General features: G+C 60.4%; 1 protein-coding gene across 2 annotated transcripts; it reads right to left on the minus strand.

Annotated features, from left to right (window-relative positions):
• Positions 1–274: 274 nt before the first annotated feature.
• NAGK (N-acetylglucosamine kinase) lies at positions 275–3,226 on the minus strand. Of its 2 annotated transcripts, XM_056351549.1 has the most exons (10): positions 3,160–3,218; positions 2,669–2,753; positions 2,326–2,424; positions 2,072–2,213; positions 1,855–1,965; positions 1,670–1,782; positions 1,142–1,229; positions 799–896; positions 643–721; positions 275–562 (listed from the first exon to the last, which is right to left on the minus strand). In XM_056351549.1, the coding sequence occupies exons 1-10, from the start codon at positions 3,186–3,188 to the stop codon at positions 378–380; spliced, it is 1,029 nt and encodes a 342-aa protein (XP_056207524.1). In that variant the 5' UTR covers positions 3,189–3,218; the 3' UTR covers positions 275–377. The 2 variants fall into 2 exon arrangements, with proteins under 2 accessions (XP_056207524.1, XP_056207531.1); XM_056351556.1 differs by lacking the exon at positions 2,669–2,753 and having other exon boundaries at positions 3,160–3,226.
• Between the last annotated feature and the right edge of the window lie 11,409 nt (positions 3,227–14,635).

Consider the following 14,635-nt stretch of genomic DNA (forward strand, 5'->3'; position numbering starts at 1 on the left):
TTACTCATCCTCCCCAGCAGCTCCCCTCTCCCGTTCTGCTGGGGCCCGGCTGCCCCCTGAGCACCAGGACCCTCTCCCTGCTTGTGCCACAGGCATGGGCAGGATGCCGGGGCTGCGGCCGCCGCTGCCTGTCCTCCTCGGGCACCGAACAGGAACCTGCCAGGTCCATTTTCAATCCTTTCCAGCCGCTCCACCACAGCTCAGGGCCATGCCAGGGCTGGTTCCTCCCCCTGTGATGGCCGAGCCCCTCACACTGGCACCCAGCCCGTTTCCCTTCGAGCAGTGCAACCTTTTTATTGCAAAATTACAAAACATGTGTGTCCAAACCCCCGCCGCCACATGCAGAGAGTCTCTCTGTCCCGGAGGGGGGGCTATGACTAGAAGACATGGGTGTAGAAGACATCCACGTTGCCGGTGAAGTCCAAGGGCAGAGCCTGGTCGATGCTCCTGGCGCCCAAGCGGGCCCCCCCCAGTGCTGAGGAACGCTTCAGCTTCAGGAGGCTGAACCGGGAGAAGTGGCTGGGGGCCTCCCCCCGCGCCTGTGCCAGGATGCGGATGAACCCTGGCGGGGGGACATGCAGGGTTGGGGTTACAGGGGACTGCAGGACACCCCCTGCCAGCAGCCCCCATCCCTCTACTCACCTGCCTGCATCCTCTCCCAGCTGTTCCAGACAGAGCCCACGCAGATGATGGGCAGCCCCAGCTCCCCCAGGAACAGGCTCTGGGAGGGGGCAGTGGGTGAGAGGTGGCTCCGGGACCCCCCCAACCTGCCACATCCCCATCCCCGTCGGCTCTCACCGTGTCAATTTTGGGCAGCACGGCAACGACATGGCGAGCCAGGACCTCGCCAGCTTTGTCAAAGATGTGGCAGCACAGTGGGTCCCCAGCCTGGGCACCTGTGGGGCGGGGGGGTGGGACAGGGGCCTGGGACCCCCCCTGCACCCCCCGGGGCTTGCACCCAGCTACCACAAGCCAGGCTGGGCTGCGTGGGGGGAGTGATGAGGATGGAGGGTGCACAGGGCAGAGATGGGGTCTGGGGAGCTGTGCCAGTGAGGGTGACAGTCGCCAGGCGGGGACCAAGGGTGGGATGCCCCATCCGGCCCCTTCCACCTGTGCTCCCCTGGGGAAGGGGCTTCCCTACCCTCCGCCAGCTTCTGGCAAAATCCTGCAAACTTGGACTTCTCGAAGGTGCGGTAGAGATGTGTCAGAAGGCCCATCCTGTCAGAGACCTGCAATGCCGGGAGCGGTGGGGAAACCCACTGGTGAGCCCCACATCCCAGCTGTCAGCACCGGGACCCCTCGGGACCCCACCATCCTATCCAGAGCCCCCAGGACCCCAATGTCCCAGCCCAGAGCCCCCAGGAACCCACCATTCCACCTGGAGCCCCTGGGACCGCATCGTCCCAGCCTGGAGCCCCTGGGATGCCAGTGGCCCAGTCCAGAGCCCCTGGGACCCATCATCCCACCCCTGAGCCTCCAGGACCCCAATGTCCACCCAGAGCCCCTGGGACCCCAATGTCCCACCCAGAGCCCCCGGGACCCCGCTGTCCTGCCCAGAGCCCTGGGACCCCACCACCCCAGCATGCAGCCTGCAGTATCACCCAGACCCCCCAACCCCGGTGTGCAGCCTAGAGCCCCCCCGCCCCCCAAGGACCACTCCCAGCAGCACCTGGAAGTAGTCAAACATGGCCTGCTTGATGTAGCTGACATCGTGGGGTGGCACCTCCAGGTTGTCCATGCAGTCGAACACCATCTTCACAGCCTGGTGCGCGATCCAGTATGCTGCGGAGGGAAGGTGGAGCTGGCTGAGACCCCCCCCGGTGCCCCCCCCCGCCTCACACCCCCCAGCCTCACCTGAGCCTTCATCACCCATCATGTGTCCCCAGCCACCGCAGCCCGTCTCTGAGCCGTCGGGGTTGATGAGTTTGCAGTTGGAGCCAGTACCTGAGATCAGGACGATGCCACCTGCGGGGTCAGAGCCGGTGGAGGAGAGGGGGACACATGCTGTCACCACCCTGCCCTACACCTGGACGTCCCCTTTGCCATCGCCCTGGGGCTGGCTGTCCCTTACCGCGGTCGGTGGCGGTGGCCATGGCCCCAACGGCATCAGTGGTGATGCAGTAGCTCTGGCTGAGGTCGGGGAAGCGCCGGCGCAGCTCCTCCACCAGCTTGGCGATGGCATCCTTCTGGTCACCGCCGCTGAGGGACAGCCCCTGCCCCACGCCGGGGTTCCCTGTCACCGCCAGGGGGGACACACGGAGCCGCAGCATCCCTGGGGAGGATGCTGGTCCCAGGGGAGTGCGGTGGGGGAGACAGGAGGCTCACCAGCGAGCGGAGGGGGATGTGGGGGTCGATGCCAGCTTTGCTCTTGGCCTCACGGACCATCCGCTCGATCCTCTCCAGGCACTTCTCGGAGCCGATGAGCTGGGATGGGGGACACACACTGAAACCAGCCCCCAACCCCTCCATCCCTGGGGGGTCCCACATGGCAGAAAAAGCTTCGCCACTGGCCTCGAGCTGCCGGCAACACCCCAGCACCTTCTCCAGGGGCTTCATCCCACCCAAGCACCTCGAGGACAACCTCAGCCAGCCCCCTCCCCCTTATCCTGCCCTCCCCGCGGCCCGTGTCACCCCTCCGGGCTGGGTATGGGGATGTCCCCCAGCTCACCCAATGGTTCGTGCAGGGTCCCTCCACCTCGGCCAGGATCCGGCCATCTCCGGAGACCAGCACCACCCTGGAGTGGGTGCCCCCTCTGCGGGGAGACCAGGGGACACACTGCCACCACTGCCCCGTGTGCCTCCCACCCCCAAAGCGGGCAGGGGGGTGCAGGGGACCCTCGCTCAGCCCAACACCCCAGCTCTACAACCCCCCCGGGGACCCACTGCAGCCCCTAACCCAGCCTTCGGGGGTGCTGCGATCAAGATGGGGGGTCCTGGGGTGGGGGCTGCTGAGCTCCCATCCTGCCCCACTGAACTGGGTCCCTGCCCCCCCCGCCCCGACTCCCCCCTTCCAGGCTGGGGGGACCCGGGGGGGCAGGGGGGGCTCGGGGAGGGGGAGTCCGGCTGCAGCTCCCCCCCCCGGTCTGGGGATAGCCGGGGGTCTGGGGACACGGGATGCAGAGCCCCGGGGGGACCCCCCACCCGTGGGCGGCCCCTCACCCCTCCACGCCGCCGAAGACAGTCGCCATCGGTGCCGTGCCAGGCCTCGCCCGTGGCCGCGCCCCTTCCCCGCCTTGGCCCCACCCCTGGCCCTACGCGCCCCGGGTCCCTCTGCCGCCCCGCCAACCCCCGCCCTCCCCGCACCGAGCCCCGGCGCCCGTGGAACGGGGACAGGGGACGAGGGCCCGATATCCGGGGGCTACGGGGGTCAAGCGTGTCACACCGGACCACGCAGGACGCAGCCCTGAGTGCCCACGCGGGACACAGCTCCACGCACACGCACAGCCCCCCCCCGTCCCCGGGACACAGCCCCACGTACACGCACAGTCACACACACACACACACACACACACACAGAGCCCCCCCCCGCCACACACACACAGCCCCACGCACACGCACAGTCTCTCTCTCACACACACACACACACACACACACAGAGCCCCACACACACACACAGCCCCACGCACATGCACAGTCTCTCTCTCACACACACACACACACAGCCCCACGCACACACACACAGCCCCACGCACACGCACAGTCTCTCTCTCACACACACACACAGAGCCCCACGCACACACACAGTCACACACGCACACACAGAGCCCCCCCCACCACACACACAGCCCCACACACACGCACAGTGTCTCTCTCTCTCACACACGCACACACACAGCCCCACGCACACACAGTGTCACACACACACACACACACACACACAGAGCCCCACGCAGACGCAAAGCTCCCCCCCGCCCCCCCCGGAACACAGCCCCACGCACACAGCCCCCCACTGTGGATAACTGGCTAGCTGAAAAGGGTCACATAGACATAGTCCAGCTGGCTGGACAAAAATGCACATCGCTCTCAGCTTATCTGAAGTAAAGCAAAAATACACTGTCCTTGGCTGTTCTTGTTACACAATAACAGGAAGATTTTGGTGGGAAAAGAATGTTACAGGTGGGAACAGAAAACTACAGAAGAGAAACTAGGGGTGGGCTTGGTATTTAGGCAACTAACCAATAATGAGCTTAACTTTTGTAATATGTATGAGCTAATTATAACAAGGCATAAAAGGTGACTGTAAGGGACAATAAACGAAGTCTGCTGATCACTCATATTGAGCGACTGTGTCTTCCCTCCGTCGCAGCAAATGGCGCCCGAACAGGGACCCTAGAGAGGGCTGAACCTGCGAGCCACGGTTCGACGGAGTTTCGGTACCGGTGCTGAAAGCAGCGCAGGAGGCGGAAGGGCACAGTCCCCGCGCCCGGGAGCACCTACAGAGGGTCCCCGCCGGCCACGCGTCGCCGAAGTCTCGCAAAGGCTGCAACAGCGCTGACGAAGGTATGGAGAGACAAGCGACGTACGATTCGCTCATACGCTTTTTAGAAAAGCGGAGCGTTCAGGACATAGATTGTAAAAAGGCATTACCCGGGTTATTAGCGTATGGGATAGCATCCGGGACCCCCGCGGCAGCGGCGAGCGGCGCGCAGCCCGGCAGGCCCCTTCCCGGCCGCGGTTTCTCTCCGAGGCGGCACCCCCCCACACCCCCCCCCCTCCGATCGGCGCCATGGCGATGCAAGCGGCCAAGCGAGCTGACATCTCGCTGCCCCCAGAGGTCAATCGGATCCTTTATATTCGGAACCTGCCGTATGAAATCACAGCGGAGGAAATGTATGATATTTTTGGGAAATACGGACCTATTCGACAAATCAGAGTTGGAAACACTCCTGAAACAAGAGGAACAGCTTAAGCTTCTGAAGGAAAAATACGGAATTGAGTACAAACCCACCAAAAAAAGTGCTTCAGATGTCCCCTACAAGAAATGGGTTTCTGCCTTGAACTAGCAAACATCTCTGTGCTTAAAGAGAAGCCTTTTTGCCTTGATGGAGATAATTTATTCTGTATTCTGTATTTATGCTGTATTCTGAATGTGGAAATTGGTTGGGACTAGGAGGCTGGCTTAAGGGCATTTTGCAAATGGGATTATTATTTTTGATCGTTATTGTAATAATAGTTTCTTGATCAAAACCAGCCAACACTATTTGTAAGCATTAGGCATATCTGAAGAGAATGCCTTTATTTGAATCAGCAGTTAAGGTGTAGTTTAGTCTGATGCTGTGGTTTTATCTGCTTCTGGTGAATTTTTGAAGTGATGAAATCAGAGATACAAGGTATACTAATAGTTATGAGGTAATAAGGTAATAATCTAAGTAAGGGTGCTGTCTTTTATATCTACAAGTGCAACATGCTTTTATGTAGCAGAGAGAAACTTTGACAATAATGTTGCTTGAGCGAGATGTGCATGTGACAACTTGGGAAAAGGGATATCACAACTGGAGTGCAACAGTGTTTCTATGTCTGGCAGAGTGAAATCTTTCAAGACCTGAGTTTAGACAGTCTAAAATAAATTGTTAGTATTCAGAAAACCCATCTTAGGCCTCTTTTGCTTACATAGTGTTATGGAAGTCAACTGCTATTGTAGAGAATTAATGATTTTTTAATACATATTAACGAATACTACTATTTTACCTTGAGGCAGTTGAGTGAGAAATACTCACGTGTAGCATTTGAGGGAATGTCAGCATAAATCGCACTTACAGTAAGACTGCATTTTTAATTACTGTACTCGTTAAGATTTGATGATGCCATAAGGCTAAGGCCTTATATCACAGATTGGTTCTGAACTAAAAGGTGTGTGCACATGTAGATATGCACATTTGTGTTATTTTCCTTAATTGGCTACAAAATAATATAATTAGGTTGGGGACTAGATCTTGGGAATTTACCTATTATACTTCTGTTTGTTAAGGAACGTGCATAACACAGCACCCATGTAGGCTTGGCTTGTGGCATAGTTGTCAAATTTAGCATAGACATTCAGACAGATAAGCAACGTACTCTTCTTGTGTGTATCACCTACAAGCCATTATGGCTTAGTGTGTAAATCTGTATGTAACTATTGAAAAATCCACTTATGAATGTATATAGCTTAGAACTAATTTTTTCCCTTTGTTAATTCTTTGATATCAATGAGGAATTCTTCAGAAAATGTATGGACTGGTTGGTTGCATAAAGGCAGTTGTTATTTGGACAGAAAATTGTTAATGGTCAGGGATTTTCCACTAAAATATTTGCAAATATTCCTAGTCAAACATCAGTTTGGTTTCTTTTTGGGTTTTGAGCTTGCATTAGTCCATGTTCAGAACTTTAAAATTACCTTTGAATTTTTTAAACTTTTTATATCACTGGAACAGAAAGAGCATCTAAATTAAAGCTTCAAGCTAACTTTATTTTTCAAGTATTTCAGGAATTATACTTCTGAACTGAGATTTTATAAGTTGGCTGTGTATTTTCCTGTGTTAAAATGCTGTTATTGAAAATGGTCAACCAAGCCTATGTCGCCCAAAATAAAAACGGGGGAATTGTGGATAACTGACTAGCTGAAAAGGGTCACATAGACATAGTCCAGCTGGCTGGACAACAATGCACATCGCTCTCAGCTTATCTGAAGTAAAGCAAAAATAACTGTCTTTGGCTGTTCTTGTTACACAATAACAGGAAGATTTTGGTGGGAAAAGAATGTTGCAGGTGGGAACAGAAAACTACAGAAGAGAAACTAGGGGCGGGCTTGGTATTTAGGCAACTAACCAATAATGAGCTTAACTTTTGTAATATGTATGAGCTAATTATAACAAGGCATAAAAGGTGACTGTAAGGGACAATAAACGAAGTCTGCTGATCACTCATATTGAGCGACTGTGTCTTCCCTCCGTCGCAACACCCCACCCAGGCACGCTGTGGGATCTGGATCAGACCAAAAGGGGGCTCCCACGGGGACCAGCCCCAGCGCGGGGGTCCCCCCCCCAACCCCCTCAGCCATCACCCTCATCCTGGTGCCGGAGAACAGGTCTGCGGGCCAGGAGCCACTGTAACACCGGGGTCCCCCTCTGCCCCCAGCCCCTGGCGTGGGGGGCCAGGGCCAGCGACTCAGGCCCCCTCACCACGAGAGGAGACCCCTTCCCCCCGTTAGCGCATCGCTCCTGAGCGGGGGCAGCTGTCAGCTCCCATCCGCACAGCGAGTGGCAGAGGCAGCTGAGCCCCCCCCCGGGCGCCGCGGCCCCCACTGTGGGTGACAGCGGGTGATAGCTGCCGTGCCCCGGCAGTGCTCCCATGCAGGGGCTGGGGGCGGGGAGGGATGAGGGCGGTGGGGGGAATTGGGGGATGGGGGGACAGGCGGGGGGACAGAGGACGGAGGGGACCAAGGGGAGGGTGAATGGCAAGGACAGACAGTTGGGGAAGGTGCCAGGGTTAGAGGGGTAGGTGGATGGATGGGTGGGTGGAGGGGTGGAGGAGTGGAGGGATGGACAAACGGATGGAGAAGGCAGAGAGATAGAGGGATGGACAGACGGATGGAGAATATGGAGCAGTAGAGGGATTTACGGATAGACAGAGAAGGTGAAGAAGGTGGAGGGACAGAGGAATGGGTAGACGGATGGAGAAGATGGAGGGATGGACAGGCAGATGGATGGGCGGATGGATGGAGAAGATGGAGGGATAGAGGCATGGACAGATGGACTGATGAATGGAGAAGGTGGAGGGGTGGATAGATAAAAAGGATAGAGGGGTGGATGGCTGAGTGGATGGAGGCAGAAGACAGGCAGGCAGATGGGTGTGGATGGATGGATAGAAGGATGGATGGAGGTGAAGAGGCAGATGGATGGAGAAGATGGAGAAGATGAAGAGCTGGATGGCTGAGAAGTTGGATAGATGGATGGATGGATGGATGGATGGATGGATGGATGGATGGAGGGATGGAGGGATGGATGGATGGATGGATGGGTGGAGAAGACAGAAGGGCAGAGGGATGGGGTGGCTGGAGAGACAGGGAAGGTGGATGGCTGAGCGGATGGATGGGTGGGCGGGTGTATCAGAATGGAAGGAGTAGGTGGGGGAAGATGGGTCGGGTAGGAAGAGGTGTAGGAGGGAGCCCAACAGGGTGGGGATGGTTGGACAGGGATGAGTGGAGGGGAGAGTGGCCCACTGTGGGCAGGAGGCTAGTTCCAGCCCAGCAGGACACACCAGGCCATCCCACACATGGCCCAGCAGCACTGCTGCTGCCAGGGGTTCCCTGGTCCTGGGGTACCAGGATGGGGACACCATTGGAGCGGCCAGCCAGAGACTGAAGTCAGCTCTCCCCTTTGCCTGCTGGCTCCAGCCCTTCTGGGGGTCCTCTGTGCCATGGGGCACCGGGTGAGACCTGGGGCTGGGGGTCCCTCCTTCCTAGCAGGGACCCTCCTTCCTAGGGCTGGGGGGTGCCCTGTGGCCATGGGGTGCTGCAGAGGGACATGATGGGACAGGGACCATGGCCACTCCACTCTGCATGGCTTGGGAGATGAATATGCTTGGGGGCATCCACATCCTTCCCAAGAATATTACACGGTGGGGAACATTGGGGGGCTGTGGCTGGGACCCCCCAAGGCCAACACCAGGTTAAGGGAGCACCAGGGTCACAAGGGAGCCCCCCAAAATATCCCCAGCTACCCCAAAGATGGGATGGAGACAAGCGGCAGGGGAAGGGTTAAGCTGCAGTGTGTGTGTGTGTGTGTGTGTGTGTGTGTGTGCAGCCCCTGAGCCCACCGCCCTCATGCCCTCATTAAGTCCTGGTGGCACCAGGCTGTCTGGGGACAGCGGGGACAGGGGACCGGACCCACTGCCTTTGTCTCAACTTGTGGTAAAGTTTGAGCGGAGCCAGCGGCAGCTGCCGAGGGGCCGGGAGCTGCGGGTGAGTCCGTGGGGTCGTGGCGTGTGTCCCATGAGGCCCGTGGGATGGGACATCGATGTCCCCGCGTGGGCTGGATGCCACCCTCAGTGGCAGGGAGCCGGTGGGGTGATGCCGGGAGCACCCCGACTGCATCCCTCCAACTGGCTGGGGGACGGTGACTGGAGGGCAGTGGACCCCAGGACCTCCTGACCCTGTCCCCAAACTTGTCACCTCCCTGGCTGGACTGAAGCCCAGGCACGTGGGAGGTGCGTGTGCCCCACACCGGCTTGGGGTAAGACACGGTGATTTAGGGTTTGCGGGCAAACAGGCAGTCAGTCCCCCCAGTTCCTCCACTGCAGCCCTCCACAGACCCCCGGAAATGGGGTGCAGGAGCCAGGAGTGCTCCGGGGGATACCCTGATGCCAGCGGACTCTGGGCATCCCCGGTGGCTCCATCCCCGAAGCCGCCGTGGGTCTGGGGCGTGGGGAGAGCGAGCGAGGGCACCAGGGTGGAGGGAGGACCTTGGCGTGCGGGGACATGGGCTGAGCCCCGCTTCGTTAGCTCGGGCTCAGCCCTGCTTCGTTAGCTTGCCTGAGCCCACTTCATCAGCTCAAGCATCCCGTGGGTGCCGGGGTCACCCGCTGCTGTGCAGGACCCAGCTCAGGAGGCAGAGGAGGGAGAGGTGGGAGGAAGGCCCCGCCGTGGTGACCGGGAGCTGGTTTATTCTGCTCTGCTGCCCTCGGCGCCAGCATGGAAGTGCCGATCTTGGAGGGGCTGAGATATATTTCGGGGGTCTGGATCCATCCTGCTGCCGGTGGGTTGGGAAATGGTCCACGGTGGTGGGTGGGTTGGGTGCAGTGCTGAGCTGGGGTCTGGGGCCAGCACTGGGTTTGTCCCAGGGACACTCTGCGTGGAGGAAGAGGCTGGTGAGCAGCGAAATGGGGCTTGGGGCGGTGGTGGGATGGGGTCAGTGGCTGCAGAGGGGCTGGATGCTGTGCTGTGGCCAGGCAGCCCTTGGGATCGGATTTGAGGTGACCTGGGAGCACCCACCCTGAGCAGCTGACTCCTCGAACCTGTTCCCATCCCGGCACAGTGGTGCCAGGGCTTCAGTGCCTCCCGGTGTGGTCTGGCACAGCACGGGGCCACCTCTGTGCCACCGGCACCAGGAGCAGTGGGACAAGGCGCCGGCCAGGAGAGCTCTGGGAGCGCAGAGCCCCGGACATGCTGGTGAAGCGGGCCCTGTCCGTCTGTCCTTCCTTGCGCCCGGCCACCTTCCCCTGGCTCCGTAACCCCGCTCCCTTCCCAGAGGTGCCGTCTGTGTGGTAAGTTCTGTATTGTGCATTCCCACAGAGTCCATCCATCTGTCCATCTGTCCATTTGTCCTCCCATCCATCCCTCCATCCTCCATTCCTCGGTCCCTCCATCCTTCCACTGCTACATCTCTCCATCCCTCCCTCCATCCATCCTTCTGCCCCTCCATCATTCCGCCCCTCCATCCCTCCATTCCTCTGTCCCTCCATCCTCCCACCCCTACATGCCTACATCCCTCCCTCCATCCCTCCATGCCTCCATACTTCTGCCCCTCCATCCCTCCCTCCATACTTCTGCCCCTCCATCCCTCCCTCCATCTTCTGCCCCTCCATCCCTCCATCCTTCCATCCTTCTGCGCCTCCATCATTCCACCCCTCCATCCCTCCCTCCATCCCTCCATCATTCCACCCCTCCATCCCTTCATTCCTCTGTCCCTCCATCCTTCCACCACTCCATCCCTCCATTCCTCCATTCCTCCTTCCATCCATCCTTCCATCCATCCCTTCATCCCTCCATCCATCCCTCCATTCCTCCATCCCTCCACCCTTCCACCCCTCCATCCCTCCATTCTTCCACAGCTCCATCCCTCCACCCTTCCATCCCTCCCTCCCTCCAACCCCCCACATGTTTCCAGCCCCGCTGCCTGCCCAGGGGACAGGCTGATGGCAAGCTGTCACAACCGCAGGACTGTGGCTGCGCTCTGCCACCTTCCACCCAGACACCTGCAGGGGGGACATGGAGGTGACCACTGGAAGGGCACGGGCACGGGCCGTGGCAGGGGCCATGGGGAAGGGTCCAAGCTTGAGCAGCCGCTGTGGGGCTGTGGCACCGGGGACACCCAGGGTGGCCCCCATGGCACTGGGGGGCTGCCGCATGTTTTGAGGAGCAGTGGCAGCTCCGAGGGCTGGGGCTGAGCACAGCGATGTGCTCCTGACATTTCCACCTGGGAATGTCACCCATGTCCATCGCCCACAGAGCCCACCTTGCCTCTGTGCACCACGCTCCCACCTTCCCCGGTCAGCTGCGGTGGGGTGGGGACAGGGATGGGGACAGGGACAGGACAGGGACAGCGATGCAGATGGAATGGGGATGGGGAGGGGGGTGGTGACTGGGATAGGGAGAGGGATAAAGATGGGGTTAAGAGACGGGTGGGGATTGGGACAGGGACAGGGAAGGGGAAGGGGATGGGGACAAGGACAGGGTTGGGGACAGGGACAGATCCTGGCTCCCCCCATGCATGGGGAGATGCCCTTCAACAACCTGATGCTGAGTGGGTGTCCATCACCAGCAGGCCGGACCCCCACCCCCTGTCCTACACCAGACCCCCCTCCCACCCTCCAAGCACTTTTGCCAGCTTAGCATTTCCCACGCTGATGTCCCCCCCCCTCCAGCCCCAGCTCAGCCCCGGCACAGGGGTCCTGGTGCTGGGTGGGGGGATCTGGACCACGGAGCTGCTTCGCAAGAGGCAGCGCATTAGCGGGGGCAGAGGGCGGCTGAGCTGCTGGACGCCGCTCATTAAAGCTGATCTGTGCCTCACTAATTGATATTATTACAGGGCAAGGCTGGGGAGCGGCAGGGGCAGGATCCCCCGGGACAGGGGCACCCCGAGGCCACCCTGGGGCTGGGTGCCTTTGAAGCACCATTTACCACCTTCCCACATCCCCGTGCCTCAGTTTCCCCATCTGTAGGAGGGGCACACGCGTGCATGAGCCTGCACCGGCCGCGCGGCCGTGCACACACGCGTGGGAAGGCGTGTGCTCACACGGCGGGGGGCTGCACGTGGCTGCCTACACACACGGCCCCCGCCTGTGCGTCAGCCCCCAGGGATGGCGGGGGGACGGGACTGTCTGCGGGGCCCCCCCCGTGTCCCCCCGTGTCCCCTGGCTGGCTGGTGGGCGGGTGGCTCCCAGCATGGCCACGCTGGCCGGCGGCAGAGGCGCACGCCTGACCTAGTTAGCTCCCACTCCGGCAGCCGGCAGGGCTGGGCTCTGAAAATGAGTTAATAAACTCCAAAGGAGGGATTTTTCCGGCTCACAGGAGGGATGTAAAGCCGGGCTGGCGTCACCCGGCTGGCGTCACCAAGCTGGTGTCATCAACTGCCCACAGCCTCCCCGGGCATGGCACTGCTGGCTGAGCCACTGAGGTGGTGGCAGCTGGGGGTCCCACAGTGCTGGGGGGGAACGGGACAGGACACAGCCCTGCACCCTGCTTCCCAGGGCAGAGCTGGTCTCCGTGCACCCGTGGGGGTCTGTGCTGGGCATCTCCTGGTGCTGAGCCCTGAGTCGGTGGCAGGAGCGAAGTCTCAGAGTGTGATGCTGGGGTGCAGGAGGGTGTCCCCTAAAAAAGCCCCTTCTTGCCTTGATGGGTGCAACACCAGTGTGGGATGGGCAGGGGGGTGCTCAACCCCATACTAGCCACCTGAGAATCCCCACCCCCTCGCCATGGCAGGGAACGCCCACCATCTGGCGTGGCAGGGGGGGATTTGAGGGACAATCCAGGAGATGAGAGCCCACAGGTGATGCCGGCTCTGCCACCTCCGGCTTTGCATCATCATGCAGACTGGCATGGGTGCCTGGGCACCTAGGCTGGGTGCTCAGCGTGATCAGGGGCTCAGGCAGACCCCGACCCAGCTAATCCCCTGCTGGCCCCAAGCCCCTGGCCCCCTGCCGCCCCAGCAGTCATGGGCCAGGGTCACCAATGGGGATTCATGGTCATCGGTGGGCCCCTGGTCCTCCCACAGCCCCTGTGGCCATGGGGAGGAAGCCCAGGTTGTCCCCTTGTTCCCCCCAGATCCCACGGCGTGGAGCAGGGCAGAACCCCCCTGCCTGCCCCACTCATGAGGGTGCCGTGGGGTGTGGAGGGGGCAAGGGGGTGCCGTGGGGATGCTGTGGGGTGCTGCATCGGCACCCTGCCACTCGAGTGCTGGTGTGCTGGGTAGATGCTAGGGTGCTGGATGGGTGCTGATGGGTCAGATGGGTGCTGGTGTGCTGGATGGGTGCTGGTGGGCCAGATGTGTGCCAGTGTGCTGGACGGGTGCTTATGGGTCAGATGGATGCTGGCCGGTGCTGGTGTGTGCTGGATGGATGCTGGTGGGTCAAATGGGTGCTGGTGTGCTGGATGGGTGCTGGTGCACAGCTGTGCCACGTGGGTGCTGGCATGCAGTGGGACACTGCGTGTGCAGCGCGATGCTGTGCATGCAGTGGGAGGCCATGCGTGTGCCCTGGGGTCACAGCGCTGCAGGCCACACTGCCCCCAGGGCACTGGCACCCCCTACGTGCTGTGTGGGGCATTCATGGGTGCTGGTGTGTGCAGGATGAGCCCCAGCACCCCTTGCCCCCATGGGGGGCTCCGTAGGAAGGAGGGGACCCGAGGCAGAGCTGGGGGGTGACGATGCCCCGGCACTGTGCCCATGTCCCCGCACCGAGGGCTGCCAGCCCCAGGGCCAGGCTCAGCAGTGTCACCAGTGGGGCACCCACTGCGTGGGTGTCCTGGGTGCCCTGCAGAGAAGCCACTCCAGGAGCTTCCTGTTGTGTGTCCCTGCCAGCTGGGAAACTAGAGGGCAGTCCAAGCTCGGGAGAGCCTGGGTTGGTAAGTGGCTGCTGAACACCCCGCCGAGGGGAGACAGGACCCCCAAAACCCAGCTGGAGGCAAAAGGCAGGCACGAACACTCCACAAGTGAAGGGGAGAGGGGCAGGAGATAGAGCAGAGAGGGCTGTGAGGGATGAGGAGCATCCCAGGGCCAGGGGAGCACCCCAAATCCAGGTGGGAACATCAAAGCCTCCCCCAGAGCCAGGGAAGCACCACAAATCTGCATGGGAACCTTAAGGCCAGAGGAGCACCCCAAATCCAGTGAGAATCCCAGGGCCAAAGGAGCCCCTGAAATCCAGATGAGCATCCCAAATCCAGGTGGGCACCTCAAGGCTGGGGAAGCACCCCAAGCCACAGATGCTTTCACCACCAGGGAGCTGGGGATCATGGGGCACTGGGAGCTGGGGCCATGGTGGGCGGCCCCTTGCACTCCCCAAGTGGTGGCTGAAGTCTCCTCCTGGGGGTCCCTGAGGCACAGCACCCCACAGCACACAGCCAGGGTAGTGGTCCCTGGGCCGTCTCACCAGCCCTGCCAGGCTTTTGGCCACCTCCTCTGCCCCTGTGGGGTCCCTCTGGGAGGAACCACCATGGACTGGGGACCTTGGTGGCACTGCATGGGACCTGTATGGGGCAGGAGCATGGGGGCTCCTCCTGTACTGCCCCATGGGGACACACTGGGCTCCGTTAGAACCCCATGGGGTCATGCTGGGCTCTCCTAGAACGCCATGGGGACCTGCCGGGCTCCTCTGACACCCCATGGGGACGCACTGGGCTCCCCTAGAACCCCATGGGGTCACGCTGGGCTCTCCTAGAACC

This window comes from Falco biarmicus, chromosome 1 (genome assembly GCF_023638135.1).
Source record: "Falco biarmicus isolate bFalBia1 chromosome 1, bFalBia1.pri, whole genome shotgun sequence".
NCBI classification, from domain to species: Eukaryota; Metazoa; Chordata; class Aves; order Falconiformes; family Falconidae; genus Falco; species Falco biarmicus.

What these genes read in the sequence shown, in the direction of transcription:
- NAGK (XM_056351549.1), bottom strand. Translation starts at nt 3,188, where the DNA reads ATGGCGACTGTCTTCGGCGGCGTGGAGGG. An exon ending in GATGGGTGATGAAGGCTCAG is followed by an intron (nt 1,783 to 1,854) that starts GTGAGGCTGGGG and finishes TTCCCTCCGCAG; the next exon opens with CATACTGGATCGCGCACCAG. An exon ending in TTGCCAGAAGCTGGCGGAGG is followed by an intron (nt 897 to 1,141) that starts GTAGGGAAGCCC and finishes CCCGCCCCACAG; the next exon opens with GTGCCCAGGCTGGGGACCCA.